Source organism: Nothoprocta perdicaria, unplaced genomic scaffold, assembly GCF_003342845.1.
Source record: "Nothoprocta perdicaria isolate Ctin4 unplaced genomic scaffold, notPer1 scaffold_273, whole genome shotgun sequence".
Classification (NCBI taxonomy): domain Eukaryota; kingdom Metazoa; phylum Chordata; class Aves; order Tinamiformes; family Tinamidae; genus Nothoprocta; species Nothoprocta perdicaria.
This window is the reverse complement of record NW_020455503.1, coordinates 124830-152547: the sequence shown is the minus strand read 5'-3', so window position 1 is coordinate 152547 and position 27718 is coordinate 124830. Positions and strand designations below refer to the sequence as shown.

Genomic DNA, 27718 nt, shown 5'->3' with positions numbered 1-27718 from the left:
TTATAGTTTAATATTTCCTGCTATTGACATATTTTTTTTTCTTTAGATGGGAAATGTGTGCATGCACTGAAAGGAAAAGATGAAGTTCATAGTGAAGCTGGTGGGAGCCATGTGATAAACGTGTCTGGAAGTGTCTAGTTTTGATTAGCATTCAGCATTTGTTTCCTAAAAATGAAAATATTTGGCTTTCTTTTAAAGAAAAATTTTTGGAAGAGCGAAAGAAAATTGTTCATGCATCTTGGAGAAATTTGGAGTAAGGAAGGCATTAGTTCACTGAGCATAGTGACATTTGTTTGACAAGAGACAGAATAGTCAAGTTAAAAGGCGAAAATAACAATCTTAATTTGGCTGTTTTATTAATAAACGCAGAGGTTAGCCTAGCTCTGTATCCTGTAGCCAGAAGGTGACCAAAATGTATACCTAGTGAAACGAAGATTTATGGAAATTGGACATGCACTACAATTTCCTTGATTATGGGAATTTACAGCCATGCAAGGCTCAGGGTTTCCATGGGCTATAGAAAATTTTTTCTTTTTAGAAACTTTTGACAGATTTTTTTTACACAAATGAATGAAGTGAAAAGACATTTATTTTAAGCTTAAAGGTTTTATGGAATGACCAAGAGGATAATATGTCACTTACTATGCCTCTAAAGAAACCAAAATAAGGTCAATAGAATAAATGGCTAGTAGAAGTGTTTCACCCTTATGTCACTGTGTTCATGTATTAAATTAAAAGTATGTATAATAAATACGTTTGCTTAATTAGAGAACCTTTTACTGAAAAGTAGTTGAGGAACATTGAACTGGACCAGCATAAATAGTTCATTGACATTTGTGTTTAGAAAAAAGATACCACAAATTTAACAAACAATAGATTGCCCTAGACCATATAGGAATAATATTTAACAGGGCCACTTGGTGGGTCTGTATCACTTCTCTTTGTGTCCTTTATTAGCTGACTTTTTTTTTCTGCTATCAGAAGTTTCCCAGCCCTTTTGTTATCTTGAATAAAAGTTAATGATATGTTAGAATCTTGCAATATCTTGTTAAAGAATAATGCAGAAGGGTTTATCTAATGCAAGAAATTAATGCAATGCTTCATTTAAACTATTAGTATTTCTGTAATATTGCATGACTTGTGATTAAAGCCATCATCTGCCTGGCTTGGATTACTGGCAGTTTGCTGATGCTTATACCAAAAACAAATTATGAGTTTAGGCTGAAGCTTCATGTTCCAGCTGAGTTAAATGATTAGCTTGCTGCTGGCAAAGTATCTGGGGGAAGTTCTCGTTCCCTTTTTCTTTCTAGTCTACTTTGCCTTTCTTCTAGTCCTTTTTAGTCACATTTTAAGCTAGTTCAATTGTTTATTTGGAGTTTTGCCAGGTTAATTCTTTTCCATTTTAGTGATCTTAACATTTGATCTGAAGATTATGAAAGCCAATGCAAGATGAGCACATGTGGCTGAGAAGAGGTAGGATGCTTGATCTCACCCTTTTGAGTTCAAAAAAATTGCCACAAGTTGTAATGTGAAATTGTCAATCTTTGGCATGTATTGCCAGCTGAACACTCTTGACTATTTTTGAATTATTTTTGGAAGGACTGTTCGTTATATAAGGGAACATATTTACAGGGAGTATAGCTTATTATGTGGATGTTGCAAAAACAGCAAGTTAAATGTTTTATCTCAGGGATAATAAGCCATCTAAGAGGAAATAGGCTGATAGTTTGAAGATATGTCAAGATGGGACCAAATGTGACCACCAAATACCTCACACAGATTTATATTAAAGTGACCCAGAAATACTCTTGGTCACTTTAATATAAATCTGTGGTCTCCCAAGCCCAGTTGCACATGCCTGTTCATGTACCCTCCACAGCTTGTGTGCTGAGGGTAGCCAAAAGGTAGAAGCAATTGTGTTTATGTGAAAATATTTTAGACTGTTTAAACGATTTGAGATTTTGTTTTTCTCTTTTTTTTTTTACTCTTATAAATAGTGTTATTGAGCCTTTGCCTTTCTCTCTTTAAATCTTACTACCTGATAAAATATAAGTCTTATTCAAAAAGCTTTATTTTGCTTTGGATGTACAGAGTACTGGAGCTTTTTGAATGGCATGTCTAATAAAGAGCATATTGTTTATTTGAATCATTAAACAAAAATATACTACGTACTGCAGTTTAGAAGATTAAATTACTATATTCAGTATAAAGAACTGAGTAGAAAATACACAATGAGGGATCAGAGGCCCCTTGTTAGATATAAATTTCCTTGATATTTCTGAAACACAAAGGTCTCAACTCCTACTTTATCCTCCTTTCCCTTTTTTAATCATTTTGCATCCCATATCTATTTCGTAGGTGGAGAACCATCATTACTGTTTTGCTACGGTGCTTATTCTTGGTCATTTTTCCCCCCCACTATATTTGCGAAGTGTTCTCTCTCTCTTTTCAGAGTTTTTCTGGTCTTTGGACTAAAATGAGGGAATGTAACCTTACTGAAATGCTGCATGTCCTTCCAAAAAGTGAAGAAAATTGGTTTTGTATGTTGACTTTTGCAGTCATTTCATCTATTGATCTTAGGGAAGGAATGCCCACAGAAGAGCTGTCCTGTTAATCTGAGGTCACTTCTGCCCACAGGAGAGCTGTCCTGTTAATCTGAGGTCACTTCTGCAGTTTATATGCTGCACTGTAGCTTTTCAGATATCAATTGTATCCCCTTAAGGGGCTTATGATCATGTACCATGCAATTTGATATAGGAAAAAGGTTGAAGTTCACAGGGTTTTTCTACAGTTGACAAGTTGGACAAAACTGGCTTACCTACTTGGAAAATGTACTGTCTGCCCTATTATTCTCTTTTTATGTTTCACATTAAATTTCATCAGTAAATTATAAGTTGGCTTAATTCAGTGATGATAATAATGCAGAACGGCTTGTACAACAATTTTTACAGTTCATGAATTCTGAAACAGTTTTAAAGAAGTTGTCAGTGTTTTTTTTCTTTTTTTAAACCCTCTCATAAAACACACTTGTTATGAAAAATCTTTTCCACTAGCTACCTTTATTTCTGTAGTTAATCTAAAGGACTTGAAATACATAGTTTATGATTCATGAAATTCATATGCACTTTAGATGTACTGGCATAGATGGTGTCAAAAATAGAACTTCTCTAACAAGATCATTTCTCATTTCCACCAAGATAGACCATTATCAACAGGTACACAACCATTATTCAGCTTCATTTCTTTTTCTCTACTTCAGCAAATTTTGAAAAAATGATATTTGGATACCCACTCCTGATGAAAAATGATCTGTAATGGTGATTCTGTTAGCCATAAAAAGGAATTTCACTCTAATTATCTTTAATACTGAAAATGAAAGATTGACTTTCCTTTCTTGTCGTTGTGCAAAAATTGCTCTTAGCTGCAGTAATTCATACAATTTATATTTTCTATTTCAGAGGGAGAAAGGAAAGCAAATACTAATTCTTAAATTATTTTTCTCAAAACATTTTACCCTGTTTACAGCATGAAGAAGCAAATGAGTACACTGTCTAAACATTTACTATACCTGAGGTGCTGTCAGTAAGGTTTATGTCTCTAATTCATGTTTTGGATTTTTTTTTAAGCAGTGTTAATGAAAAAGTAATTGCAGAGGGAGAGATTTAGGCTTTTGATAAATGCTGTATGCCAAGTTAAGATGTATTCTTAGATTGGCAAGTCTCATCATTTCTTCTACTGCATTTTTTTTACTATGGTTAAATGATTGTGCTGTTTTGAAATTTTTATTCTAATTGATACTTCATTCTTTTGTAAATCCACTGAAGTGGCCCCTTTTGTAGAAGTCCTTACCTATTTGTGTTTTGATTAAGTGCACTCATAAGGTGAAAAGCAGAATTTCCTATGGATCCTGTCCTCAACAATATGAGGGGGTTTTGCATTGTAGTTTTTATGTGATCTGAACCATGGAGAAATAATTTTACAGAAATGTGAGTTAATAGAAGTTAATAGAAGCAATGATGAAATAGAAGTATTTTTATTTATGCGTACTAAAATAGAACATGATCAACATTTGCTCCTTTCAGAAGACCTTTTACATGTCTTACTTTAGATAAGAACCAAGTTTGTGTCTGATGGTACTCTAAAAATGAGTACAAGGACACGTGACACTTTCTCTTTCCTACTAAAAAATGCTAACATGTAAAAAACTTGGCACTTAACTGTAGGCCCATAAATTCATATTTAATTCCCCAAATGTCTGTTTTTAAAATGTTTAGTACTTAATTGCCTCACTGCTGGCTGTTAATTTTAAAAAGTACCATGTTAGACTTCTTTATGATTGAAATTGTTACTGAAAATGAAAGAAAAATAACAGTAGGGGAATCTGAGCACTAAGTATTCATTCTGGGTTATGTTTACAGTTTTACTGAGAGCTGTTGTAATTTACTGCAATTAATTTGTAAACTTTCTTCCTGAAATCTAATGTCTGATATCTTTGTGTTTTTTGCTAATGAGGGGAGATAGGCATCAGGAAAGCTGAACCTCCAACTTCACAAGTTTGGAAGAAATTGAGATAAAAGGGATAAAATTTCGATCTTTCAGAGAGAATGAAGGGGAAAAAAAAAAGATTGCATCTTTAGCAGAGACTATCTGCCAAAATATTCTTATTTTAGACTCAGTGGCCTACACACAGGTCTAATATCTGCATATCTACCAAAGAAATGAACAATGTGTGATTCATTACTGCTCATTCAAGTCAAGGACGCTGACCATGATCTCTGTTGAGAGTCTTTTTAAATTCAGAATGTTTTGCTTTAAAAATTAAATTGGGGTATTTCCCAAGTTGCAGTTAACTCTTGAAATAATTTTCTTACTGAAAATAGTTATCTTTGAAATCAAAGCGAGCTTCCTGGATAGCCTCAAAAAGATGTTGTAAAGATGTTGGTTATATAAAGCTTCGGAATGATAGAGAGAGACTGATATCTGGTAAACAGACACTTGAGAAGGGTTGCTCATAGTCCTCCATAGTGTGTATATTGCCAAGCTGACAATCTGTTTCTCAGTTTCTGGCCATCTGTTGATCTCCAGGGAAGGGGACTCCGCAACCTTCCTGGGCAGTGTCATCCAGTGCTCTATTATCCTTACAGTAAAGAAGTTTTCCCTTATGTTCAGGTAGATCTTTCTGTGTTTCCGTTAGTGCCCATTTGCTCTGTCACTGGGCACCCTAGAGAAGAGCCTGATCCCATCTTCTGATACATTCCTTTCAGTTATTTATATACATTGATAAATCATCTTTCAGGCTTTTCTAAGCTGAAGAGTCCTGGCTCTCTGAAACTTTCCTCATAGGGTCAATGGCAAGACCAGGAGGTCATCTCTCACCTCCTCTCCAGTGGTTCACGCATTGAAGTAGTTGCTTCTTACCCTTTAAATACCTTATCATTTCCCTGGTGTTCTTGAAGAACATCTCAAAATTCTGTTTTGGCCAAATAGCTCCTTCTACCTACTGAAAGGTTGTCTCCCAACAGGTAGTGGAGCCCTATTTGAGCTATGTCAATTACTATGCTAGACTATTGAGTACAGTATTCATGTAATTCAGTTTCAGCATCTTTTATATTTGTCCTGAGAATAAAATAGCTGGGGATTGTGGTTGCCAAAAGACAGAATAGAATGTGCTAAAGTTTCTGGTTTTCTGAAGTAATCCCTTGTGGAAATAAGATATATCATACAATAGCAAGCAGGGACATCCAAGTGTTCATTTCTGCAGTTGGATTTGTCTAAAGTGCTTTCATTTTCTGTGATCCAAAATTCAAAGTGACAAAGTCTGAACAGCACTAGGTAAGGACAGATGTATCACAGCCTTGCCAGAAGAGGACTACAAAATTCTTTTGTGGGGAAATAGTAGTGGCATTAGTAGACTCAAGAGTTTTGGCCCTATCTTTCCTTCTTATTAGTTTTAATTAGATAAGTACTGAATTTTCTGTGTAAGACAACTCTGTCAAGTTAGAATTTTAAGGATTCAAACCAATGGGCATTATGTTGTCTATCTGTACATATCCACATAAAAAATATTTTCCATTTTTGTGTCACTTTCTCCTGTATCTTTCTTTTGAATATTTTGGCATATGCAATGTGGAGTAAGAGGGGTCAACAAACAGAGAAATACTTTTTACTTTGCATTCTGTTTATAATCAGAAACAAGCACATGTTGAAATCATGAAGTTTGTGATCAGGCAGGAAGAAAAGGTAAAAAATTTATTTCTACGTGTTGTTTAACTTATGCTAATATCAAAAAAAATCTCAAATAGTTTTGAGTATAACCAGAACTGTCTTTTAAATTCTTGGACAGCAAATAAACTCCAGAACACATTACACAGTCTGTATATTTTCAAGCTACCACACTGATATGTATGCAGCCATTTCTTGTGTGCTTAATTAATGCTTTATTAGCAGTTATGCAGAAATATTGATTGTTGACATGTCAATTCAGTGTGATTTGAACAGAGTATTAATGAGGCAACATACGTTCAGTAAAAACATGGATAGGTTGTCCGTGTTACTGTCCACTTTGCAGTCCTGCTCATATTATACTTTATTAATTAAAATATCATTAAACCAGAGATGCTTTGGTTTGAAAAAAGGTATTTAAATGAATATTTAGCACATTGCAAATTAGAAAAAGGAATTTGTTTCTTTTCTAATGCCAGAATTTTGCTTTTTTTTTTTTTTGAGATAGGCGACATTTTCTCTTTTATAGTTTTTCACTGCTTTGGTGGGAGTCAGAAGGGTGTTCAGGAATGGAGTCCTCTGTAATATCCATACCAAAGATATTAGTAGAATTTTAATACATGTGAAGGTCTATCCTTTTTCAATTTAATGTTTGTGTTTAAGATATTTTCATCTTTATCTAGAGTAGTGCTGTAGGACAGAGAGACTGTCTAAAGTTTGAGAGCTGGATTCACAGATGGACTTAGGGACCAAGGGTTCAGATGTTTCACTGCTACTATGAGCCCGGATCTGGGCTTCCATCTTGTCTTCCCAGGGTATGAATAGTCATGTATATTAGCAGGAAATTACAGGTTTAGTCAGTGCAAAGTTTATGCACTTCTTCAGTGTGGAGTTTACAGTGATAAGCCTGTTCTGCAATGCCTAAACTTTTTTAAAAAAAAAAAAAATTTCCCCCAAATATCTCACTGAGGATTTTTTTTCTCAAGGAGAGGAACAGATTATAATAATGAGGCTGCTTTTGGTTTGTTCTGTTTTTGCTTTACTCTAGAAGCTCAGTGATAACCCTCACAAAAGTGAAGGCCGTATGAAGGGGAAAGAGGATTGCATTTTGATAGATTCCTGTTGAAAACATGCTGGGTTTAGTCTTTAAGATTTTTACGAAAGCAGAGGGAGAGAAAATACAGGAGGGAAGAACACGGAAGAATAGTTGATGCAGAATACTTTAAGAGGAGGGAAATTAGATAGGAGAGAGAAGTAAAAAAGTCCCGGTATAACTTCTGTTCTGTTGACTGTGTTACACTGTGTATTTTCTGTTGATCTCTTATGGATGGTCTTTCAAATTTTCCTGCTGTCTGAATCAATTATGAATACACAAAAGTCAGAGACTAAATGAGTGATGAAAAGTGCAGTCGGGAGGAGCGAGAGATATTAAGGACTGCATCATTTTCCTTAGCTGTCTGCTTTTGAGGTTTGTGCAGATGGTGCCTAGTGAGTATTAAAAGAGCAGTTTTGAAGATACTCCAACTAGAAGTGGAAAGAGTTGTTAGAGTGTGTCATGGAGCAGCATCTGCCTTCTCTTCATTCTGCTCATTCAGCCAGCTAGCTACTGGAGTGACATATGTGGCAAGTCTCTTTAAGACACAGAATTTACACATACAAAAGTAATTAAATGTATCTGCTCATAGAGCAAATCGCTCATAAATAGGCAACTTTAATGTACCATTTAAATCAATATTCATGTACTGATAGCTTATGCAACTGACTTTAACTAGTTGGCACAATTCACATATTAATAGAGTGGTTTTTTTTTTTAAGCCAAGAGCTATAGTAACAAAACTTAGTAAACACAGAATAATCCTTTGATTGTGAAAAATCTGGCTGAACCAAGATACTGAATCAAATAAACAGCTTATGCTTCTTTAAGTCATTTATTGCAGGTGACTTAAATATTTTCATAAAAACAAGAGTACAGGTAGTGATTAAAGTTCTAATATAGCGAAAACAAATCTTTTGATAGTTCATTTGATTGCAGTTTATAGTGCCATTTTGTTTAATTATTCCTTTGAAGGTTTATGCATCAGATGTGTTCTTCATAAACAAGCCTTTGAAATGTCATGTTGTCAATATTTTCAAAAAGTCATTCGCTGAAGTGTTGGATCTTGGGAATCAGAAAGCTAAAAGAAGATCCATTAACTTTCCAATTCTGAACTTTTTGCTTTTAGAGAACTTAGTGTAACCTGATTCATTAATATTTCCAAGTAGTCATTTTTGTTTTGTTTTCCTTAGAAACTTTTCATTACAAAATGTAAATTTGTGGACTGAGATTTTCCTCAGAAGCCCTCCCCAAGGAAGAGGGAATAGCTCTGCATACGTGCATTGATCTTACCATATAGGCATAGTGGTGTTTTACAATAATTTATTTGATGGAGGCTGACCCAGTGGCTTTAGAGGGTTTGGAAGAATAAATAGAGGCGCTCAGAGGGTCTCCAGAAGGTGCACAAAGCATGGCTTATGGAAGCAGTCATCGTTGTGATCGTGTGACCTTAAACATAGGAAAGAAGTCTGGAAATCACTGTAAAAATAACTTTTACCCTTCTTTCCTGTTCTTATTTAATTCATCTAAAAATGTGGATGAAGGTAATGAGTAGCCACTTTCCTGGTAAAGTGTACCATGCAGTGTTTTTCTTCTGTACAACTCCCATTTTTGAAATGGCTTTCTTCTTCCAAAAAAGGAGAAGTAAGTCAGTATGTCTCCACTTTTTATGAGCTGACCGAGAAGTTCCTTGGTATGTAGCCCGAAGAAGTACTGTCAGTCAGTTCAGTGTGGACAATATTCTGCCAAAGACTGAACCACTCTTAGCTGAAGGGGCAGAAGGACATCCAGTGCTTTAAAAAAAAAAAAAATCACTTTCCAGCTTCTTTTAAGATGGTACCAAGTATTTCAAAAAATGTTTGATCAGGATTCATGCTAAGGTTCTACTTGGTACTTGGTTCCTAGTGATCAAGGTGGGGTTTCTTTTCTTTTTAAGGGGTTGCTTTCCTAGAAAAACATATCGCTTGTTTGTTATTTGTCTCATTCACAGCTACATCTATTTTGGGGGAATTCTTCCCCATTTAAATATTCATTGGTTAAAGTCAGTGATGATGCTTTTCATGCCTTTTACTAGAATTCAGGGCTTTTTTGTCAGAAATAATTTTATGTAGTTTCTGGTGCCAGACGGATAATATGGCTTGACCCAGCATATTATTTATAGACAGATTGTACCCGTAACAAAAAAGATAATGCCCTGCATTAAGGTCTAATTACGTACAAAAGAGTTTTCTCTATCTTTGAGGCATAGAGACAAAGGCATTTTTTTCATACATTAGCTTAACAGTTACCAAAAGAGAGTCTTCAAAGTATAATTGAAATAATGTTGAAATGGTTCTAATGGAGATTAGTCAGATGTGTAAGTGGTCAGCACAAAATGTATTTGAATATAACTATGTAGTTAAATGGAAAAGTAAAATTTCTGTGCTCTTGCAAAAAGTTTTATTTTTGTAGACATTACTGTTGCAACCCTATGTTTTATGTTAAAATTACTTAGCACTTGGCTATAACAAATTCTTGAATTTAAGCTCTGTATGAGACCTTCTGCAGGATGTCCTCATTTGCAACAAAATGATTTGAATATGATTTGACCTTATGTTAAAATTTCTAGTATATTAGGACATATGTCTAGCTGAATAATGGACTTGTTGAGACCATAGATTTTTCTGAAATGTAATTAAGTAAAACTAATTTAGGCATTTGCAGAAGATCTCGTTGCCAGTCTTTCGTGTGGAAGGCCATCACAATACAGCACAGTTTTTTCAATGCAATGAATGAGATTGTTAAACAAGTAATGGTTCATACTAACTGTTTTGATACCAAGAATCACAAGTGTGTTCCTAAGAGCTACTTAGATATTTGCAAGCAGATACCCTTGGTACAGGACTTGCAGGGGTATTAAATGTTGAATTTCCATTGAGATTTTATACAATTTTTCTTCATGGTGCAGACTACCTTGCTTTGAGTTCAAGTAGGAATTTTCGTCACTGGCAATGGAGAGGTTATTTGCCTAGTAGAGTGTGTTATAAGTCACGAACTTAAGATGAAGAGATGCAAGTAGTGGCTAGGTTCTTGTCTCCATTATGGAAATGAGGAGAACTTCCGAAGTACTGCCATAGAATTGTAGGCTGGGCATGAGCCCAGCTGGGCTGGGCATTTTGGATTATGTATAAAGTAGAGCATTTTATTCATATGTAATTTTGTACACTACTAAAATGTGGCTGTAGAATATGAGTGACAAGATTGAAATTGTTCTTTTTCAGAACTTTCAGAACTCTTCTATTTTAATATTTATTGTTATATTTTACAATTATATATAAAGATGATTCTGGGACAAAGATCTTTTTTATCATGGCATATTCTGCATGCTTTATTTCAAGATCTTTTTGAAATGATAGAATTACTAGAGCTTTTTATAAAATGTCTCCATTATCACTAATAATAGAATATGAATTGCAATGTGGATGTTTTTCCTTCAAAACTGCTTTCCCCCATCTCATTCCTTGGCAAACAGAGGAAAAAAAAAGTCAGTCTGTGTTGTTCAGTTGTCAGGAAAAAAAATTGCCGGATCAGATAGATTCAGGTCAGGCCATACTCTTTACAAAAGCAATTTGGAAAAATTATTGAATTCTAGTTTTTCGTCTTATGTGTGGTTCAAATACTTTAATATCCCATAGGAGATTACTTTATAAACAGTCTTGTCTAGGACTTTTAAGGGTAACAGATATTCTGTCTACCTTTTTCTAGTGTAATCTCTACTGATTCTCTTATTTTAATGGAAGTGTTCATACACTACACTTACTTGGAAGCATTCTCAGCATACTGAGTAGAATATTACCTACCTGCTGTAGCTGCAAATATATTTGCACACTGTTTCTGTGCCACCCTGTGCCATGTGCTCTAGGTGTCCCTGCTTGAGCAGAAAAGTTGGACTAGATGATCTCTAGAGGTTCCTTTCAACTGTAAACATTCTTTGATTCTTTGAAATATTTGTAATTTTATAAACTTAAATTACTATTTAAAAGGCAATAGCAGCAAAATAATACAAAATGAATGTTGGAAGTTGTCAAATCCGAAGTAATACTAAAATCTGTGGTCATTATTTTCTAGTCATGTTTTGAGGCAATATTTTCTTCTTGCATTATGGATTAATATTTTGAGATGCTTTGACATGTATACTCCTTAGACCACTCTGATATTACTTACCAGATAGACTTTCTAATTTATATTTTGATCTTCCCAGAAGAACTTCATCATTGGAAAGTGTTGCAACAACTCCGATTAAAAATAAAATAAAATAAAACACTAGTAAAATACAGACAAGGAAGTTAAATTGATGTTTATATATTTATATATTTGAGCAAATATCTTATAATGAAAACAGTATTACCTTAATTTGCAATAATTTTTAAGAGATGTGCCAAGTTTGCTAATATATGTTACAGCTCTTTGAAGAAATTTAAAGTGACTTTTTCTGGTTTATAAGGGAAGGCTTCCCGTTTATATAAGCAACTTAACTTATAAGCAAACTTATATATTCATGATGGAGAATGAGGTAGGTAGTGAGAAAATTTGTTTGAGCATAGAAACTTTTCTATAATCTAGTGATTTCCAGTGAATGATTTAAGTCCATTTCTCAAATGAACTATTTTGGAGGTAAGCACAGTAAATTGTTTCACATTTTTTCCTATTCTTCTTTATCTACAGCTGTATAAATCAAACATAAATGAGTCAGTGCTCCACTGAGAAACAGAGAAAGACAAAAGTTTTTACTCTCTTCAGTATACAGATTATTAGCTATCTGAGATAAAGCAAAAGTAAACTTGAAAAGCTCAACAGCTAAAACTGATTTGGAATTCAGATGAAAATTGATCTGTTCTATGCTTTCTGCCAGCAAAGAACAGAGAAGGAACTTGAAAGGGAAATGTTCTAATTTTGTGTGGAAAGTGTATGGGAGAGTTCAAAGAGTGAGAAGTATGGATTTTGAAGGTTGATTTGACAAGAGCAGGATATGGAGGAGCTTGTAAAGAAAAATACAAGGCACAGTCTGTTCATTGAGAATCTGAGTTGTTGAAGACAAAGTCTGTAAGCTTTCTCTTCCTGTTTATCTTTCTCTTAAACCGAGAAAGACAAAGTCTTAAAAAATTTTAGGCTGAGTGGGTCAGTATGATATAATTTATTTTTCCTACTCAATACTAACAATTATTATTAAGTTCTCTCTTGGCCAATATCTAGCAGATGTGTGTGTTAGTTTGTTAAACATATAAGATGCTGCAAGCTTGAGAAGCTACTCTACATTGTCATTCCTGAGTTAATGGCCTTATGATGCACCAAATTAAAAATCAGGGGGTTAAAATATTTATATGTATTTTTGTATAGTAAACATAGCTCTTAGAAGCTGCAACCTCAACAGTCTTTCAGTTTCATGAAAGAATAATGAGGCAGCATAGGCTTCTGTTTCATTTATAAGATCATTTCATGCTGTAAAGCTGTTTGCAATAGTGAGTGAAATATTGACCTATGATAAAATGTATTATGTGTTGTTCTCTGATGTAATGATTATCTGTGAGAGCATATTTGCATGCTGTGGTTCACTTGGAAAGCGGGCAGCATTTACAGGCTTACAAATACTGTGAGTGACCTTAGCAATATAGCAAATAGCTGTTAGTTTTAATAATCTAAGTGGAACAGTTTAATACATACATTAGCAGAAATGAGGATGAATCACTATGAAACATACTTTGTGCGGCATAGGCTTAAATATAATTGACATTTATAAAGAACACCAGGAGAAAAAGCACTTTGATAAATGTTATAATATGTGCTAAGAATGTTTGTGAATGAAATACCTTAAGAGGTCTTTTTCTTTTGCATTTTTTCAGTTGAAAAAATTGTTTTAATATGTTAAGATTTTTGTATCTGGATAATAAAATGGCAGTAATAATTCCCCCAACTGTTGTTTTGTTCTGGAAAGCAAATGGAACAATACAATCCAGACCATTAGGAATTCTTGTAAAATTGTTTCTTAAATTAAATGTTTCAGTCTATCCTCAACATTTGTAAAAGTGAAATCTCTTTTGTTTTTCCTTGATGCTGGTACAGGAATGTTTAATAACAGCTGCTTTTAAACTACAACTGATATATTGATTTTAGGTAGCCACATAAAGTTACTGTGTCTTATTTTAACTCCCTGAATAAAAATATGAGGACTTTCTTTAAAAACTTGGTTGTAAACCACATTCACTCTTAGTGTGTAGTAACAGAAGATAACCATAATGTATTTCAGAGCTTAATTGAAAGTAAAAGGATACAGGAAACAGGTAACTTTAAAGCATCGTAATTCTAATAAATTCCCTAAACTTTTCATTATTTTTTTTTTAATTTCTGTAAATTAACCAAACCTTATCCTGTGGAATAGACAATAATATGTAGTAAAATTACTAGGAGAGGACTTGGTTCACTTGTGTACATTTTTCTCATATCAGCTTTCTGATGTGAGGGTTCTGGAATCAGCTTTGATCCAGGACTGTGCATTCTAGAAGTTGTTAATACTGTGTTGTAGTTTCGGTTTGTTTAGGTGCTGAAATCAATGCATTTTCAGTATCAATGGCGCCCAGTCTTACAGGGTCCTGTAGAACTAACATTGTTAAATAAGTCATCCTACAAAGCCAGATGTTTGATTTGGTTTTCTGTGAGATTTAAGTGATTAAAGTGATCTGTTGTATTGGCAGTATACTTTTTTTTTTTAATTGCTCCATATTCAAACAATATAGAATGCTTGAAATAGAATACTGCCAGCAACATGATGGATAGTAGCACTGTCTGCAAGGTTGTTAGAAATTCAGGTGCTAACAGACTATTAAAAATGAAGAATAATAAACATTTTTTTCATCGTATGGTATAGACTTACAATATCCATCAATAATATTTTAATTAAGTATTTAATTAGAATTTTCACATAGCTGGAAGTTTCAAGAATATTTGTAATATTGGTTATCAGCACTGTTGGATACTATAATTGTCATTTGTTATGTTTTCTTTTTCAGTAGTTTACAATAATATATAAAACTACCACAAAAGATTTTACAAAATGCAAATGCATGTCTAATTCATGTTTAGAACAGTGGATTGCTTTTTCAGTACACCTAGGAGCAAAATTGTTTTGAGATCTTGCAATATAGTATTGTGTATTCTAAAATGGAAGTACCTGATTTTGATTTAAGTCATTTTGGCAAGAGCTTTTGGGAGCTTTTGTGAAAAGTAAATGCTATGAAAAATGTATACTGTCTTCTGCATAGGCATACTTCTATGTTGCAGGCTTAGTCTTGTAATAGATATTTGCAATATGGTATATTTTAGTATCATACTGTGTAGTGAGATTTCTAAAGTCTGTTTTGCAGGCTGTTGTATCGTTAACTTCTTGCCATGCTATTTACTAAGTGAGCTGAATAAGATGGTTCTTTAGGTCCTTTTCCACTGTCTGGAACGTATATTAAATGATGTAGACACTGACTCAGACTGAAAACTCTTCCTTTTCTTTCATAGGATAAGAAATGGGTTCTAAATCATGAAGATGTCACACTGGGAGAATTACTGGGCAAAGTACGTAAGCAAGAGAGCTAAATAACATTTAGTTAAGTATATATTAGTCATGAAATCTATATGTTTTCTCTTTTCCTTATCTCTTAAGTTACTCTGGTATGCAGTTTTAATACTAGTTCTTTTTCAGCAATGCAACAATAGCATTGTCTTTTAAATAAATGTAAATCATATTTGCAGCTAAATGATAGCAGCTAAATGTTTTATTGCTGAAAGCGTTAACTGTAGCATGCATATTTTTATCATTTGGAAGGCCTGAAACCAAATCACAAAGCTAGCTAGGTTTCTGTAAAGCACTACATGGCTATTTTACTTTGCTGAATTTTACAAAGGAAAAAATATTGATGCAAAATAGTTTCAAATAAAGGGTGATTTAATAAAAGCTGATAATAGCATGATTTAACCAAACTTGTTAAAACAAATGCTTGTTGCCTCTGTATGTCTTAGTGAACAAAGAGTATCTTCACAGTAGTTAACACTACACAAGTTACTTGTACCAAGGTAGTTCTCTCTTATCTTCATATGAAAGGTGGGCTTCTTATCACAAATTCTGCTCAGCACCTGTTAGTATAATACTTGTATTGGGTAATTACTACCTTATGTTTCCTGGGATAAATATCTCTTTGTTTAAGTAAGTTGACAGGAAGTATAAGGTCTCTATAGACAGAATTACATCCACATAAAATGCCATACAGGTGCAGTGCCAGTTTCACATTCTTAACAGAAACTTCTCAAAGGAAGAAAAATAAAGACGATTCCAGCATAAAAAAAAATGATTCAGACATTAAAGGTCTTGTCTTACAAAAAAGAAATATGAATTAGCTTTGATGAGTAAACGCAGTTAAAATTATTTATTTATTTATTTTGGTGCAAAACAGTTTTTAGCCTCAATAAAGACAAGAAGGTGCTTAGAAGCAATTATGAAAGGAAATGTAGTTAAGAGTTATTTTAAAAATAATGAATTAAATAACAAGTTTCTGCATACATGACATAAAACTCTTATGCATGCTCCTCTAAAAAGCTATATTCAAACTAGAAAAAATACGAATGACTGGATGATCAAAGGTGTGGGATGGTATCCATGTGAGAAAGTGTTAAATAAACTGCTGCCATTCATGCTGGAGATGAGAAATATGAGAGATGATAAAGTATTGAGTGGCCTGAAAAAGGTGAATAGCAAAATCATAGAAGTTTAATGCAGAAGAAGATGCAGACTTTAATAAGGGGAAGATTTTTTTTCAGTTTAAAAATGAATGGTCCATTTACTGTCTACTCTGTTAATACTCTACAAAATGAAAGTAATATAAAATAAATGTTATATTGAAAATCATATATAAAATGGCAATGAAGTGTTCTGTATCAAGAAAATATTTTTAAAACCTAAGTAGTTTTTAAAGTAGATTCAGTTTTTCTGTTAAGTACTTCCAAACAGAAACTTAAAGGAAAGAATATTAGGAGTGATTCAGCTGCTTAGGAGCATCTATTGCTATTTTACCTAACAGAGGTAGCATCCTACCATTTAGAAATTTTGTTTTAGAAACATTTGGGGATGACTGTTTTAGATGATATGTTGTTTGCTCGCTCTGTTACTGTTATCCACGGATGTACAACAAAATACTATTGCAGACCTACATTTAGGCACCTGAATTTCTTCCTTTGAAAATAATGGCATTATTATTTTTCATCTGTGGGGGTCTAATTTCATCCTTTGCAATCTTCCTTCCTTTGGCACTAAAGCATTCAAGTGCATCATATAAGGAAAACTTATGGTAGAATCATAGCATGCTTAAGGTTGGAAGGGACCTCAGAGGTCATCTAGTCCAACCCCCCTGCTTATGCAGGGTCACCTGGAGCACAGGGCACAGGGCGGCATCCAAGCGGGTTTTAAAGATCTCCAGAGAAGGAGACTCCACAACCTCTCTGGGCAGCCTGTGTCAGGGCTCTGCCACCCTCACTGTCAGGAAGTGTTTCCTTAAGTTCCTGTGGAACTTTTGATGCCTCAGCTTGTGGCCGTTTCCTCTAGTCCTATCACTGGCCACCACTGAAAAGAGGCTGCCCCATCCTCCTCACTGCCTCCCTTGAGGTATTTATACACAATGATCAGGTCCTCCCTCAGCCTCCTCTTCTCCAGGGTGAACAGACCCAGCTCCCTCAGCCTTTGCTCACAGGGCAGATGTTCCAGGCCCCTGATCATCCTCGTAGCCCTGCACTGGACTCTCTCCAGCAGCTCCACATCCCTCTTGTCCTGGGGAGCCCAGAACTGGACGCAGTACTCCAGATGTGGCCTCAGCAGGGCTGTGTATAGGGGGATGATCACTTCCCTCGACCTGCTGGAGACGCTCTTCTTAATGCACCCCAGGATCCCGTTGGCCTTCTTGGCCACCAGGGCACACTGCTGCCTCGTGGTCAACTTGTCGTCCACCACAAAGTCCAGGTCCCTCTCTGCAGGGCTGCTCTCCAGCAGGTCCACCCCTAATCTGTGCTGGTGTCCAGGGTTATTCCTCCCCAAGTGCAGGACCCTGCACTTGCCCTTGTTGAACCTCATGAGGTTTCTCGCCGCCCAGTCCTCCAGTCTGTCCAGGTCCCTCTGGATGGCAGCACAGTCCTCAGGGCTATCAGCTACTCCTCCCAGTTTGGTGTCAACAGCAAACTTGCTGAGGGAGCACTCCAGCCCTTCATCCAGGTCCTTGATGAATAAGTTGAACAGGACTGGGCTGAAGACTGACCGCTGGGGGACACCGCCACCAGACTTTGCACCACTGATCTCCACCCTGACACAACTTTGTCATTTGGGAAAGAAAAGAAGATGTTTGCAGAGTTCTTTTGCTCTTCATTGAACTTACATGCAGTTCCAAATACTAGCACATGGAAGGGAAGCTCATGGAAATATACCTGACATAACTAAAAAAGAAAATGAGATCTTAAATTTTTAGTTTCATTTACAACCCAGTGGTTTTTTAAAATCTCTTAATACACTTCATCAGTGTCTCTCAGTTAGTTTTCATTCTTTTCCTACCTAAGTAGCAAATACAAGTACTATTTTTCTAATTATTTCAGTCATTGTTTGAAAAATGAAAAAATATACAACTTAAACTGAAAAAATGTGTTTTTTAAAAGAGATAAAAGGGTAAAGGGATTGCATTCTGTCCAAATGTGAAGGACTGTGTACTTTGTGCACTCAACGTTGTCTTTATAGAACAATGTTGATCAGCTTAGCTTGTAAGAAATACGTTGTGGGGCACTTGATCAATTTGGGGGAAAAAAGTACTTTTTTTCACTTCTTCTAATTTACAGTCAGAATTAAGGTTGTGTTATTATTTTTCATAGTTTGCTTTTTTCCTTCTTTATATATGTAAGAATGTTTATGTGTTTTTAAAATATTTTGTCTTAGTTTCACAGATTATGTTTGTGGTATCTTATAAACATTAGTTGAGAGTCATGGTTGAAATAAAACATCTGGAAAATGAAAGAGGGAGCAAATAACAGTAAGAAAGAAAATGTTACTGTCAGTATCTTTTGGCTTTAAAAGATGTCTTACAAAAAATCATAATTACAGAATTGGCTCTTTTCCCCCTTCCCAACAAAGTCAATTTAGAATTCATATTGGTGAAATGTCTTAGAGGCAAAGATACTGGAAGAAAACGTAATGCAACTTCCTAAAAACAGTGTAAAAGGCTGTCCAAATTCAAATGCTTTCTGAAATCAAATCTGCAGTATTTTTCTGGATATTTGTGAAGGCTTTGTTTAATAGAAATTCTTTTTTTTTGCTCCTGATTTCAGGGTAATTTTGGTGAGGTATATAAAGGAACATTAAAGGATAAGACTCCTGTTGCTGTAAAAACTTGTAAAGAAGACCTTCCACAGGAACTGAAAATAAAATTTCTGTCAGAAGCCAGGTAGGATCTCTAAAATTAATTAAGATATATATTTATTTTAAGGGTTTTTTTAAGGTTTATTTGAATGGATTAATAAAAAGGGACCCTTCCAAAGTTTAAAGAAGCAATTGTTAAACTTCCCTTTTCCCTTCTTCTCTCTGGCTCAATACATGCTTCAAATATTTCCTCAGTATCTAAAAATAGACATTTTTTAGCTTATGGATGTAGCAACATATGAGCTTATTTAAACCACCTCTTCACCAATGAGGGCCATGCTTGTAAAAACGAATTTCTCTTACTATGATTGCTTCTATTTAGAAATGGAGTATATGCTATGTGACTTGGGATAAGGAGATGTTGTTGTTTTAAATGTGCTTATATCAGTCATAAAACCTACCTTCTCACATGTGTGAATAAAAAGTCTTCTGGTCTGGCCAGGTTATAGTACACGTTTCATTGCTATTTTTACTTTGGAAGAAAGATCCACTTTAGAATAGTGATTCTTTGCTGTTTCAGACAGCATATGATTGCATAACATGTTTTTCAAATGTCAGTCATGCTACATTATGCCATGTATTTTGAATATGGGCTAATTGTATGTATATGCAAATAAATACATTATCTTGCATATATGCAGTATAAATTATTTAAATTGTCTTGCACTCTACTTCTAATGGAAAATGCTGTGTTTTCATGTTTACCAAAAAATAGTGTGGTAATGTGGAGAAGTATAATAAATTATAGGAAGAACTAATGTCAGCCATTATAGCTTTGGTATATTTTTGAAAGGTTCAGTTAGCTACTGCAAATGTACTTCTAATAAAATGCATTATATTTCACAATGTATGTACTGAGTAGGCTGCTGTTGTACTCTTGGTCACAGGAGAAAAAGCTTAAGTTAGTAAACTGAACAAAAAGAAAAAAAGTTTTTTAAGTCTCTCTCTCTAGAGTTCTTTCTAGCCCTTTATTCCACTCGTAAATCAGAGCATGCGGTTTTAGGCTGCAAATGTTCTTACTGAAGCAATATGCAAGAACTTGCAACTGTTTTTCTTTAGTGATCCCAAATTAAAATTGCTGTCTTTATTTTGTTTTAAAACCTATTGTATTAATTATGTAGAATAAAATTGAAATGAGTATGATTTGAACAGTGTGGGGGTTTTTTTGGTTTTTTTTTTTGACATAACTCTGCTACTGGTTTACCACTGAACAGCTATTTAATTGCAAGGGTTCTTGAGAAATGCCAAGCCTGTCAGGTAGGGTTTTTTATTTTGTTTTGTTTTTATTTTGGTTTTAGGTAAGCCAGTTGTAGGATTACTGTAAAAATAATGTAGTTCTCAATCTTGATTTATAAATGAGTTGATGTGCCCTCAGTTTCAAAAGAATGATGGTTCATCTCTTATTCTGTGTTTTAACAATAGCATTAGTGACATGTTCAATTAAAACAACATTAAGTGTTTAAGATATTTTCATATGACACTTAATTGGTTTGTACAATGACATTCATTAATATAACCAAATGTATGTTTTGCAGAATACTCAAACAATATGATCATCCTAATATTGTAAAACTTATAGGAGTTTGCACACAACGACAACCTATTTATATCGTTATGGAACTTGTTCCAGGTAATTTTTTTTTCTTTTTTCACGGCATATGTTAGTATGTAATGTTTCCATCATGCAAAAGGTATTGTTTCCTCATTGCTTTTATTTCTATTCTATTGACTGATCTCAAAATTCACTCTCAAAATTTGCAATGATTGCAAATCTTTGTAGATGTTTGCTTCTACCAATTTAGGAATGAAGTGAGCTATTCAAGTCTGTTGTGAGTTTTTCTGTAAGCATTCGAAACAGCAAAATTTGCTCCAAGGTCTTTCTGCTGTGTCTTCATTTCTTTTCTGAAAATAAAGAACATGATACTTTACAAATATGAAATAGAGTTACATTGTGAATGCTATCATGCTTATATTTAATGTAGATGCATGGGGGAGTGTTTCAGTTTCAGTGATTCAAATTTGGATTACGTTTGGTAGTATAAATTGTAATAGATAGGGTTCTGTTTCTAATATGTAGTTTTGTCTTTATGAGAATATATTCTTTGGAAAAACTATTCAGTTTATCAGTTATTCTTGATTTGTTTTTTGGAATTTGGGGTTCACATTATTCCCCAAAAGTTGCAGGGTTTCAGATTGCTGAAATGTTACCAGCTTTGTGGCAGTTTTGTTGCTCTTTGGTTCTCTCAGCATCTGGGGACATGTGGGTTTAGTAGCCTGTAATAGTGCTTGATATGTATGAGCATATTTGTTTTATATATCACTAATTTTGTCTTCTAAGTTATAAAAATATCATGAAGACTTTGTAAATGCTGTTTATAATTCTAGAGTACTGACTTTAGTCTTTAGTCTGCCTATATTGAATTTTACTATATTAGTCTGTCATATTTGCCCATGTGATTAACTTTATGAAAATGGAGACTTAAAAGCAGTGTCCTGAGACAAGCATACTTGGTAATCAGCTTCTCGAGACATCTCTGCTGATAAATATAAATCCCCATCTTCTAACCCCTTTATCTTTCTGATTCAGGGTTCTCAGAGGCAAGGAAAAGCTGTAGGAATAGACTCCTAATGCAATTATAGAAGATATTAGTGAAAGTTTTCGACCGGTTACCATGCCAAAACCATCCAAAAATTCTTCTCTCTCCTGGCTTTGCTTTCGCAAGAATCTTGTTAATTCTAATCCTATTCTGTTGGGTTTTAAGTCCTCTGGCTAGCTGCCATGCTTGCATGCCCTCAATAGCTTTTTACGAGGTTCAAGCTATCACACTTTTTTGTGCTCTTTTGAGAGCAAAAACTTGGCCAGCACACCACAAGCCTGACCAAATCAGCCAGAAGAGATAAGGACGTCAACTCTGAAGAAATGGATGGAGAATAAAAAAGAGAAAAAAACACTGAAGATGAGTTCAGAAAAGCAGTAATCCTAATTTTACTAGTTTTCTAGAATAGCAAGTTTGATGAGATAGATATCTAAAGTGATAATTATTAGTGCTTTGACCTGGTCCTAAATGCTCTCCTTTGAAGAAAAAAAGGTTGATAGACTTGTTGGCTTTCACTCAGCTGTCAGCTTTCATCATGTTTTTAGTCTGTGTTTTGTCTTACACATGTTTAAGCTTGAAGGTGTTTAAGCAACATTCTTTTTAATAATTAAAAATTGAGTGTTTTAGATTAAAAATGTATTCTGTGAATGTATAACTGTTAAAATACATGATTCATAAATCTGTATATCAGTTTTTATCTGAAAAAAATACTAGAAACAGCTCCATAAAATGCAGAATGTGCACTTTTTTTCTGTCTTGTTCAATGTGTGCGATTGTTCTGCTTTGATTTTCTCCCCAAAAGGCCTGTCTCCTGAAAGGTGCTTGCTGTTTCTATTAAGATTCTTCGATGTCAGTTTCAGTTTTTCAGAAGTGGCTAAACCTGCTTTTCAGTTCAGATTCAAATTTCATTTCAGAGTTTTTACTTTTCTCAGGTATTTTAAATTGCTCTGGAAACTTTGCACTTCATGTAGAGATAGGATTTGGTTATTAATTCTCTCTAAAGAGCAAGGTCTGGTTGTTCTGTTGTCCTAGCATAAGTGAAATTGAGGCCTGTGCATATGGATAAAGTCGTCATTGAAAACAGCACAGAGATTAGCGAGGTTGTACTTGATCATCTGTGCAGCCATTGTTAGACACAGAAACATTCCAGATGAGTTAGAGAAATAAAGCAGTTGTCAAAGATTGTCATCTTTTATGGGCAGTTTCTTTAATTTTTGTGTTTACAGTACATAACAAGTAGCATGCTTCCTAAGGAAAGGATCATGTTCATAAGGAAAATTCAGGTCAGCATAGCAGTAACCAAGAAAATTAGCTAAGGTAGCAGAGCATGTTGGAGACGTTTAACCAAAATGAAAAAGGAAATCAGGAATTATGTTTGTTAATGAAAAAAAAAATCATTTGCTTACATTTCACTTTCTTTTAAGATTGCTGATGGTAATTTTGAACTAACTTCACATATCTACCCAATACCAAGTCACAGCAGATTAATAGAGAAAGGCTGTGTTATCTTTTTCCCTGCCTATCATCCATGAAAAAGTGAATGAAATATCTTAATCTTGTGTGTGTCTGTCTGTTTTTATTGTAATTTCTCTTTACTCTGTGTTGGAAATGCATCCTCTCTTGCCATCACTGCTCTCCTAGCAGGGCTATGAGAGACTGGGCTCATTTCCTCTCCTTTCTGCCTTGCTCTGTGGGTCACAGAAGTGCTGCAGATGAAATTTTATGCACTAAGTCAAAAACATAAGAAAGATTCTTACATTTTTAAAAGTAAGCAGCAGATTATTATTGTAACAAATTCACAGAGTCTCATAAACTGTTTAAAAAAGAATTTCTTCTGAGGACTTAGAGATTATAACAAATACTTTAACAAGAGATATTTTATGATGATCTAATCAAATATACCTATTGGCAGTCACAAGATAAACATATAAACATCTTACATTAAACAAAAATAGCGACCTATATCCAGCAGTACATGAGACCAAGAAAAATGTTTAATATAGAAAAAAAGGGGGAATATTTTAAGAGTTGTGTTATCTTGTTTTCTAGATAAGCAGTAGCACCATTCTTCAAGTTAGAAGGACAAATAATTTTTTCTTTGAATAGAGAATACTCTGTGAGTTGTTGCTCATTTCTTCTGAAACACGTACCACAGATAAGTATTTCAGTAGGTGGTAGTGGTTACCTGCTAACAAGAAATCCTTGGGCAGTGTCCTGCAGAGCATTAATTTGGGAGGTATGTGCTCCCTGTTTAGGAAATTACTTATTACATCATTTTGGCTGCTTTCTTACAACCATTTCTCTAATTGATACAAATCTTTAAATAAAATACTACTTCTCACTTACAAACAGATCCCAAGACATACATAGCACCAACGCTGTCTTTAATAAATACTTAGAATTATGTATATAGAAGAGATGTGACATGAAACAATCATTCAGGACTTTACGGTGAGAATTAAAATGCAATACTAAAAGAACCTTAAAAACAAGTTTTCTCCCCACCTCTCTCCAAACCTCCAAAATTGCCAAGATAGTCATTAAGTTCCTTTATCTTTTATCCTTTACCACAGTAACATTTTATATATTTCACAGAATAACAGAATATTCAAGGTTGGAAGGGACCTCTAGAGATCATCTAGTCCAACCTTCCTGCTCAAGCAGGCACACCTACAGCATGTGGCACAGGGTGGCATCCAGGCGGGTTTGGAAGATCTCCAGAGAAGGAGACTCCACAGCCTCCCCGGGCAGCCTGTTCCACTGCTCTGTTACCCTCACAGGAAAGAAGTTGCTCCTCACCTGCAGACGGAACTTCTTGTGTTTCAGCTTGTGGCCATTACCCCTCGTCCTATCGCTGGCCACCAGTGAGAACAGCCTGTCCCCTTCCTCCCTGCATTCTCCCTTCCTGAACTTATACACATTAATCAGATCCCCTCTCAGCCTTCTCTTCTCCAGGGAAAACAGGCCCAGCTCACTCAGCCTCTCTTCATACGAGAGATAATTTTTGTATGTTAAGAGATCTATAAAAAATTCATATTTGTGGGATTGAGTTATGCTAGATAACTGCTGTGGAAAAGCAGTTCAGCAAGATGTAAATGGTTTGAAAAAGTTGATTTGTGATTGTGTAATGGCTAAATTCACAACAACCTTTAAAGCACTGTTACAAATAATTGATTTTTTTATGTCTTACCTAAATAACTTAGGAATATTACCAGAAAAGGATGAGTGCCAACATCCTTTCAAAGCCTCAAATTGAAATTACTGTGTAGCTTTGAATGTGTTTCCTGACTACCTGACTTAGTTAACTTAAATTTTACAATAATGCAGGCTTTTTTAATGTGAATTTTTAGCTGTCTAAGGAAACTGTGCTGGGAAATATTGTTTGTACTGCAACATTTGAGTGAGGATCTTCTCATAGCCTCTTCCTGCCCAGTAGTTCTGACTTTTTCCTATTGATAGCCTCAATTATCATTTTGAAAATAATTTAAAGACTGTGACAAAGCAAAAAGTTTGCGGAAAGGAAAACCCATGCATTTTGTGGCTGTTATTTTGCACTCACTGTGCATTTCTGGTGTAAGTTTGACCGTTGTTGTGTGCTTAACTGCTCACATTTTTCTGTTTTCATATTGCCCTTGCTCTTCAGCCCTTGGCATGCCGTTAGGATTATTTTAATTAAGGATAGGCCTGGACAGTGTATACAGTCATGCCATCAACCCATCCACACGCCTGTGGTCAGTGAGATGTGCTGACTTCTGGATTATACAGGTGACGAATCAGTGAATCTCCCCCCTGGACATGTACCAGGGTGTCTGGAGCCAGAGAGCACTTGCTGTGGGATGCAGCTCAATGTGATTTTGCAGAGTTTTCTCTGCCCAGGAAGTCACAGCACGCTTGTTTGTTGATCATTAGCTGATGACCTTCACAGCACATGCACATGAAGTGAGATGCATCCAGTGGGGGAGTACAATTCCAATGCAGGTTGTTATTCAAATAGTGAAAGTGGCTTTATGACCCCACACCTCAACTAGCAGCAAAGCCGTGAGAGAATGCCATGTGTGAGGGCTCTGCTGACTGATGCTGATCCAGGGAGACCGCCGAACAGAGGGGGAAAGATATTTTGATTGCCAGTTTCTTCCCCTGAGTCTCCACTGACCGTGAAAATATTTCAAATGCTGTATTAAAATAGAGCTAACCCCATGCCAAACAAAGCATATTGTGTTTTACAGGAGAATGAAATAAATTTTACTGTAAGAGCAGGATCATGCAGTGAATTGTAAATTCTGCATTTAAGGAGTGGAAATAATACAGATCAGCTACAGTAAAAGCAGAGTGCAGCTCACCATTTAGTAAACGCTGACCAAAATTTTCATACCTTTCAAAAAATTCTGATGGTCAGAACAGAATATTAAAACCTGTTAATACTGTGGAAAAATCTGGTTACTGTAAGCTTCTTTTTTCTATAACAGTCTTCTTTTTTTCTTACCATTCTGTAAAAGATGGTATAATCTGTCTGATAAGGTTTGTTGCAAAGATGGTATCTGAGAGATTTTTCCAGTATTTTTCTAATCTAAAATATGAATTCCATGTGATTATACAATTTGATACAGTAACCCTTAGTAATGTACTGTAATGTGTTCTATATCTGTGTAATGTGTTCTTTCTAGTTTGTCCTAGAAAGATAAGAAGTTAAAGTGAAATGAGTGTTACTAATGATTTGGAGGGAGGGAAAAGAAATCCTAGGGGAATCCATATGTTGCAGTTTGCCAAATGCTTGAAGTTAGAACAGGCTCGACTTAATTTGAAAATTAATCTGTTAAAGGTGGGATATTAGTCTTAAAATTGTTCCTTAAGCGTATTTGACATGCTGTGAATGCAGTCTGTACTTTTCTGGGCAAGAATTTAAATGCATGTAAATAAACCTCTTTTAGGGATGGTTTTCAGATGGGAGGACATTTTTTAAGACATGATTTATACTACTTTTTAAGGAAGCACAGGTTTCTCTCTGAGGCCACGCTGATCGGAAAAAAATGGGCATTATACTCCATTACGTTGTACATTACATTGTACTCCATGTACATTTTATTTTCCAGGTCACTGTATTAATTATTTTTTCCCCTCTTCCCCCCTGTCTCAGTCTGGGTTTTTTTGTGTGTTACTGCACACAGTCTTAAAACTACAGTAAGGGAAGGAAAAGAAGAAGCTGGAACATCCTTCTGTCATACCCTGTAGTAATAGACACTGACACTTCGAGAAAGTGAATATTCAAAATAGGGAAAATATGGCCTTTTTGCTGAGTCCTAATTTAGCTTCTTCTAGCTACGACTTTCGTATATATTATGAAACACCCTCTAATAAGTAGACTTTGATTCCTTACCAGATCCTTATCCCGTGCAATTTTGAATAGTTTTGCAGTATTTAATGTATTCTATGAACTATCTAGTGTGAATATATGGGATTTTTTTGCTTTTGTTTTGTTTTATAAAGTTCTGGAGTTTTCCTTCTGATATTAAGTGCAGTATCAACCTTACTCTAGAAAACTAGCACTTCATATTATACCTGTAGAGTTTTCTATTTGATTAAACATGCATCGTCTCTGAAGAACAACCTCCCCTGCCCTCCCACTCAACTGGATGCTGAGTTTTTTGTATTCCTAGTTTTATTAGGCCAGTGCTGACATATATTGGAATAGATTGCTGAACACTTGCAGTGGCAAACAGGTATAGATAGGTGTGCTTGTATATATAAAGGGTTATGCAAGCAACTAGTAATGTGGTAGCACAAGAAGGCTGGCTGAATTTATCACTGAGTTCAGGTTTCAGCTCTGCCTGTTGAGCTTATGTCTAGACATATTAACTGGCTTTCAAGGTGGAATTGAGCAAGGTCATCACATCCATCTTTGTAGCTGGATAACGTAACCTTTTGTGATTTGGACTGAATCATTTGGGATGCAAATTGTCTATGCTGTTGATGCAGAAACATTTCAGAGGTGACAGATTTTATTAGCTCAGGTGCAGCATTGAATGAACGCAGCTCTGCTGGCTCTCAGGCACATTCCAAAACATCCTTCCAGTGCCTCTAACAGGATCTCAGAAAACCTGAATTCCTAAAACAGGCTCTTCTGGGACTGTCTCTGACCCTATTCATCATCTTCTCTGTGCAGTTGGCTTTGGTCCAGCTTGGCCAACTCACTTCATCTCTTACTCCTTTTAATTTTTTTTTATTCCTCTGCACCCTGCCAAACTTGTATCTCTGCCCTATTCTATGCTGTTGAGCAGGTCACCCCAACTCTGAAATAGGCTGCTCAGCGTGACTGTGTCCCATGTCACCCTCTCCTCCCCA

General features: G+C 35.1%; 1 protein-coding gene across 1 annotated transcript in view; it reads left to right on the top strand.

Moving 5' to 3' along the window:
* FER (FER tyrosine kinase) overlaps positions 1-27718 on the top strand; it is a 140884-nt gene that overhangs the window by 74636 nt on the left and 38530 nt on the right. Inside the window, exons 13-15 of the mRNA XM_026040981.1 lie at positions 14858-14914; positions 18692-18807; positions 20318-20412. Of these exons, the coding sequence (XP_025896766.1) occupies positions 14858-14914; positions 18692-18807; positions 20318-20412 (268 nt within the window). The remainder of the gene's footprint in view (positions 1-14857; positions 14915-18691; positions 18808-20317; positions 20413-27718) is intronic.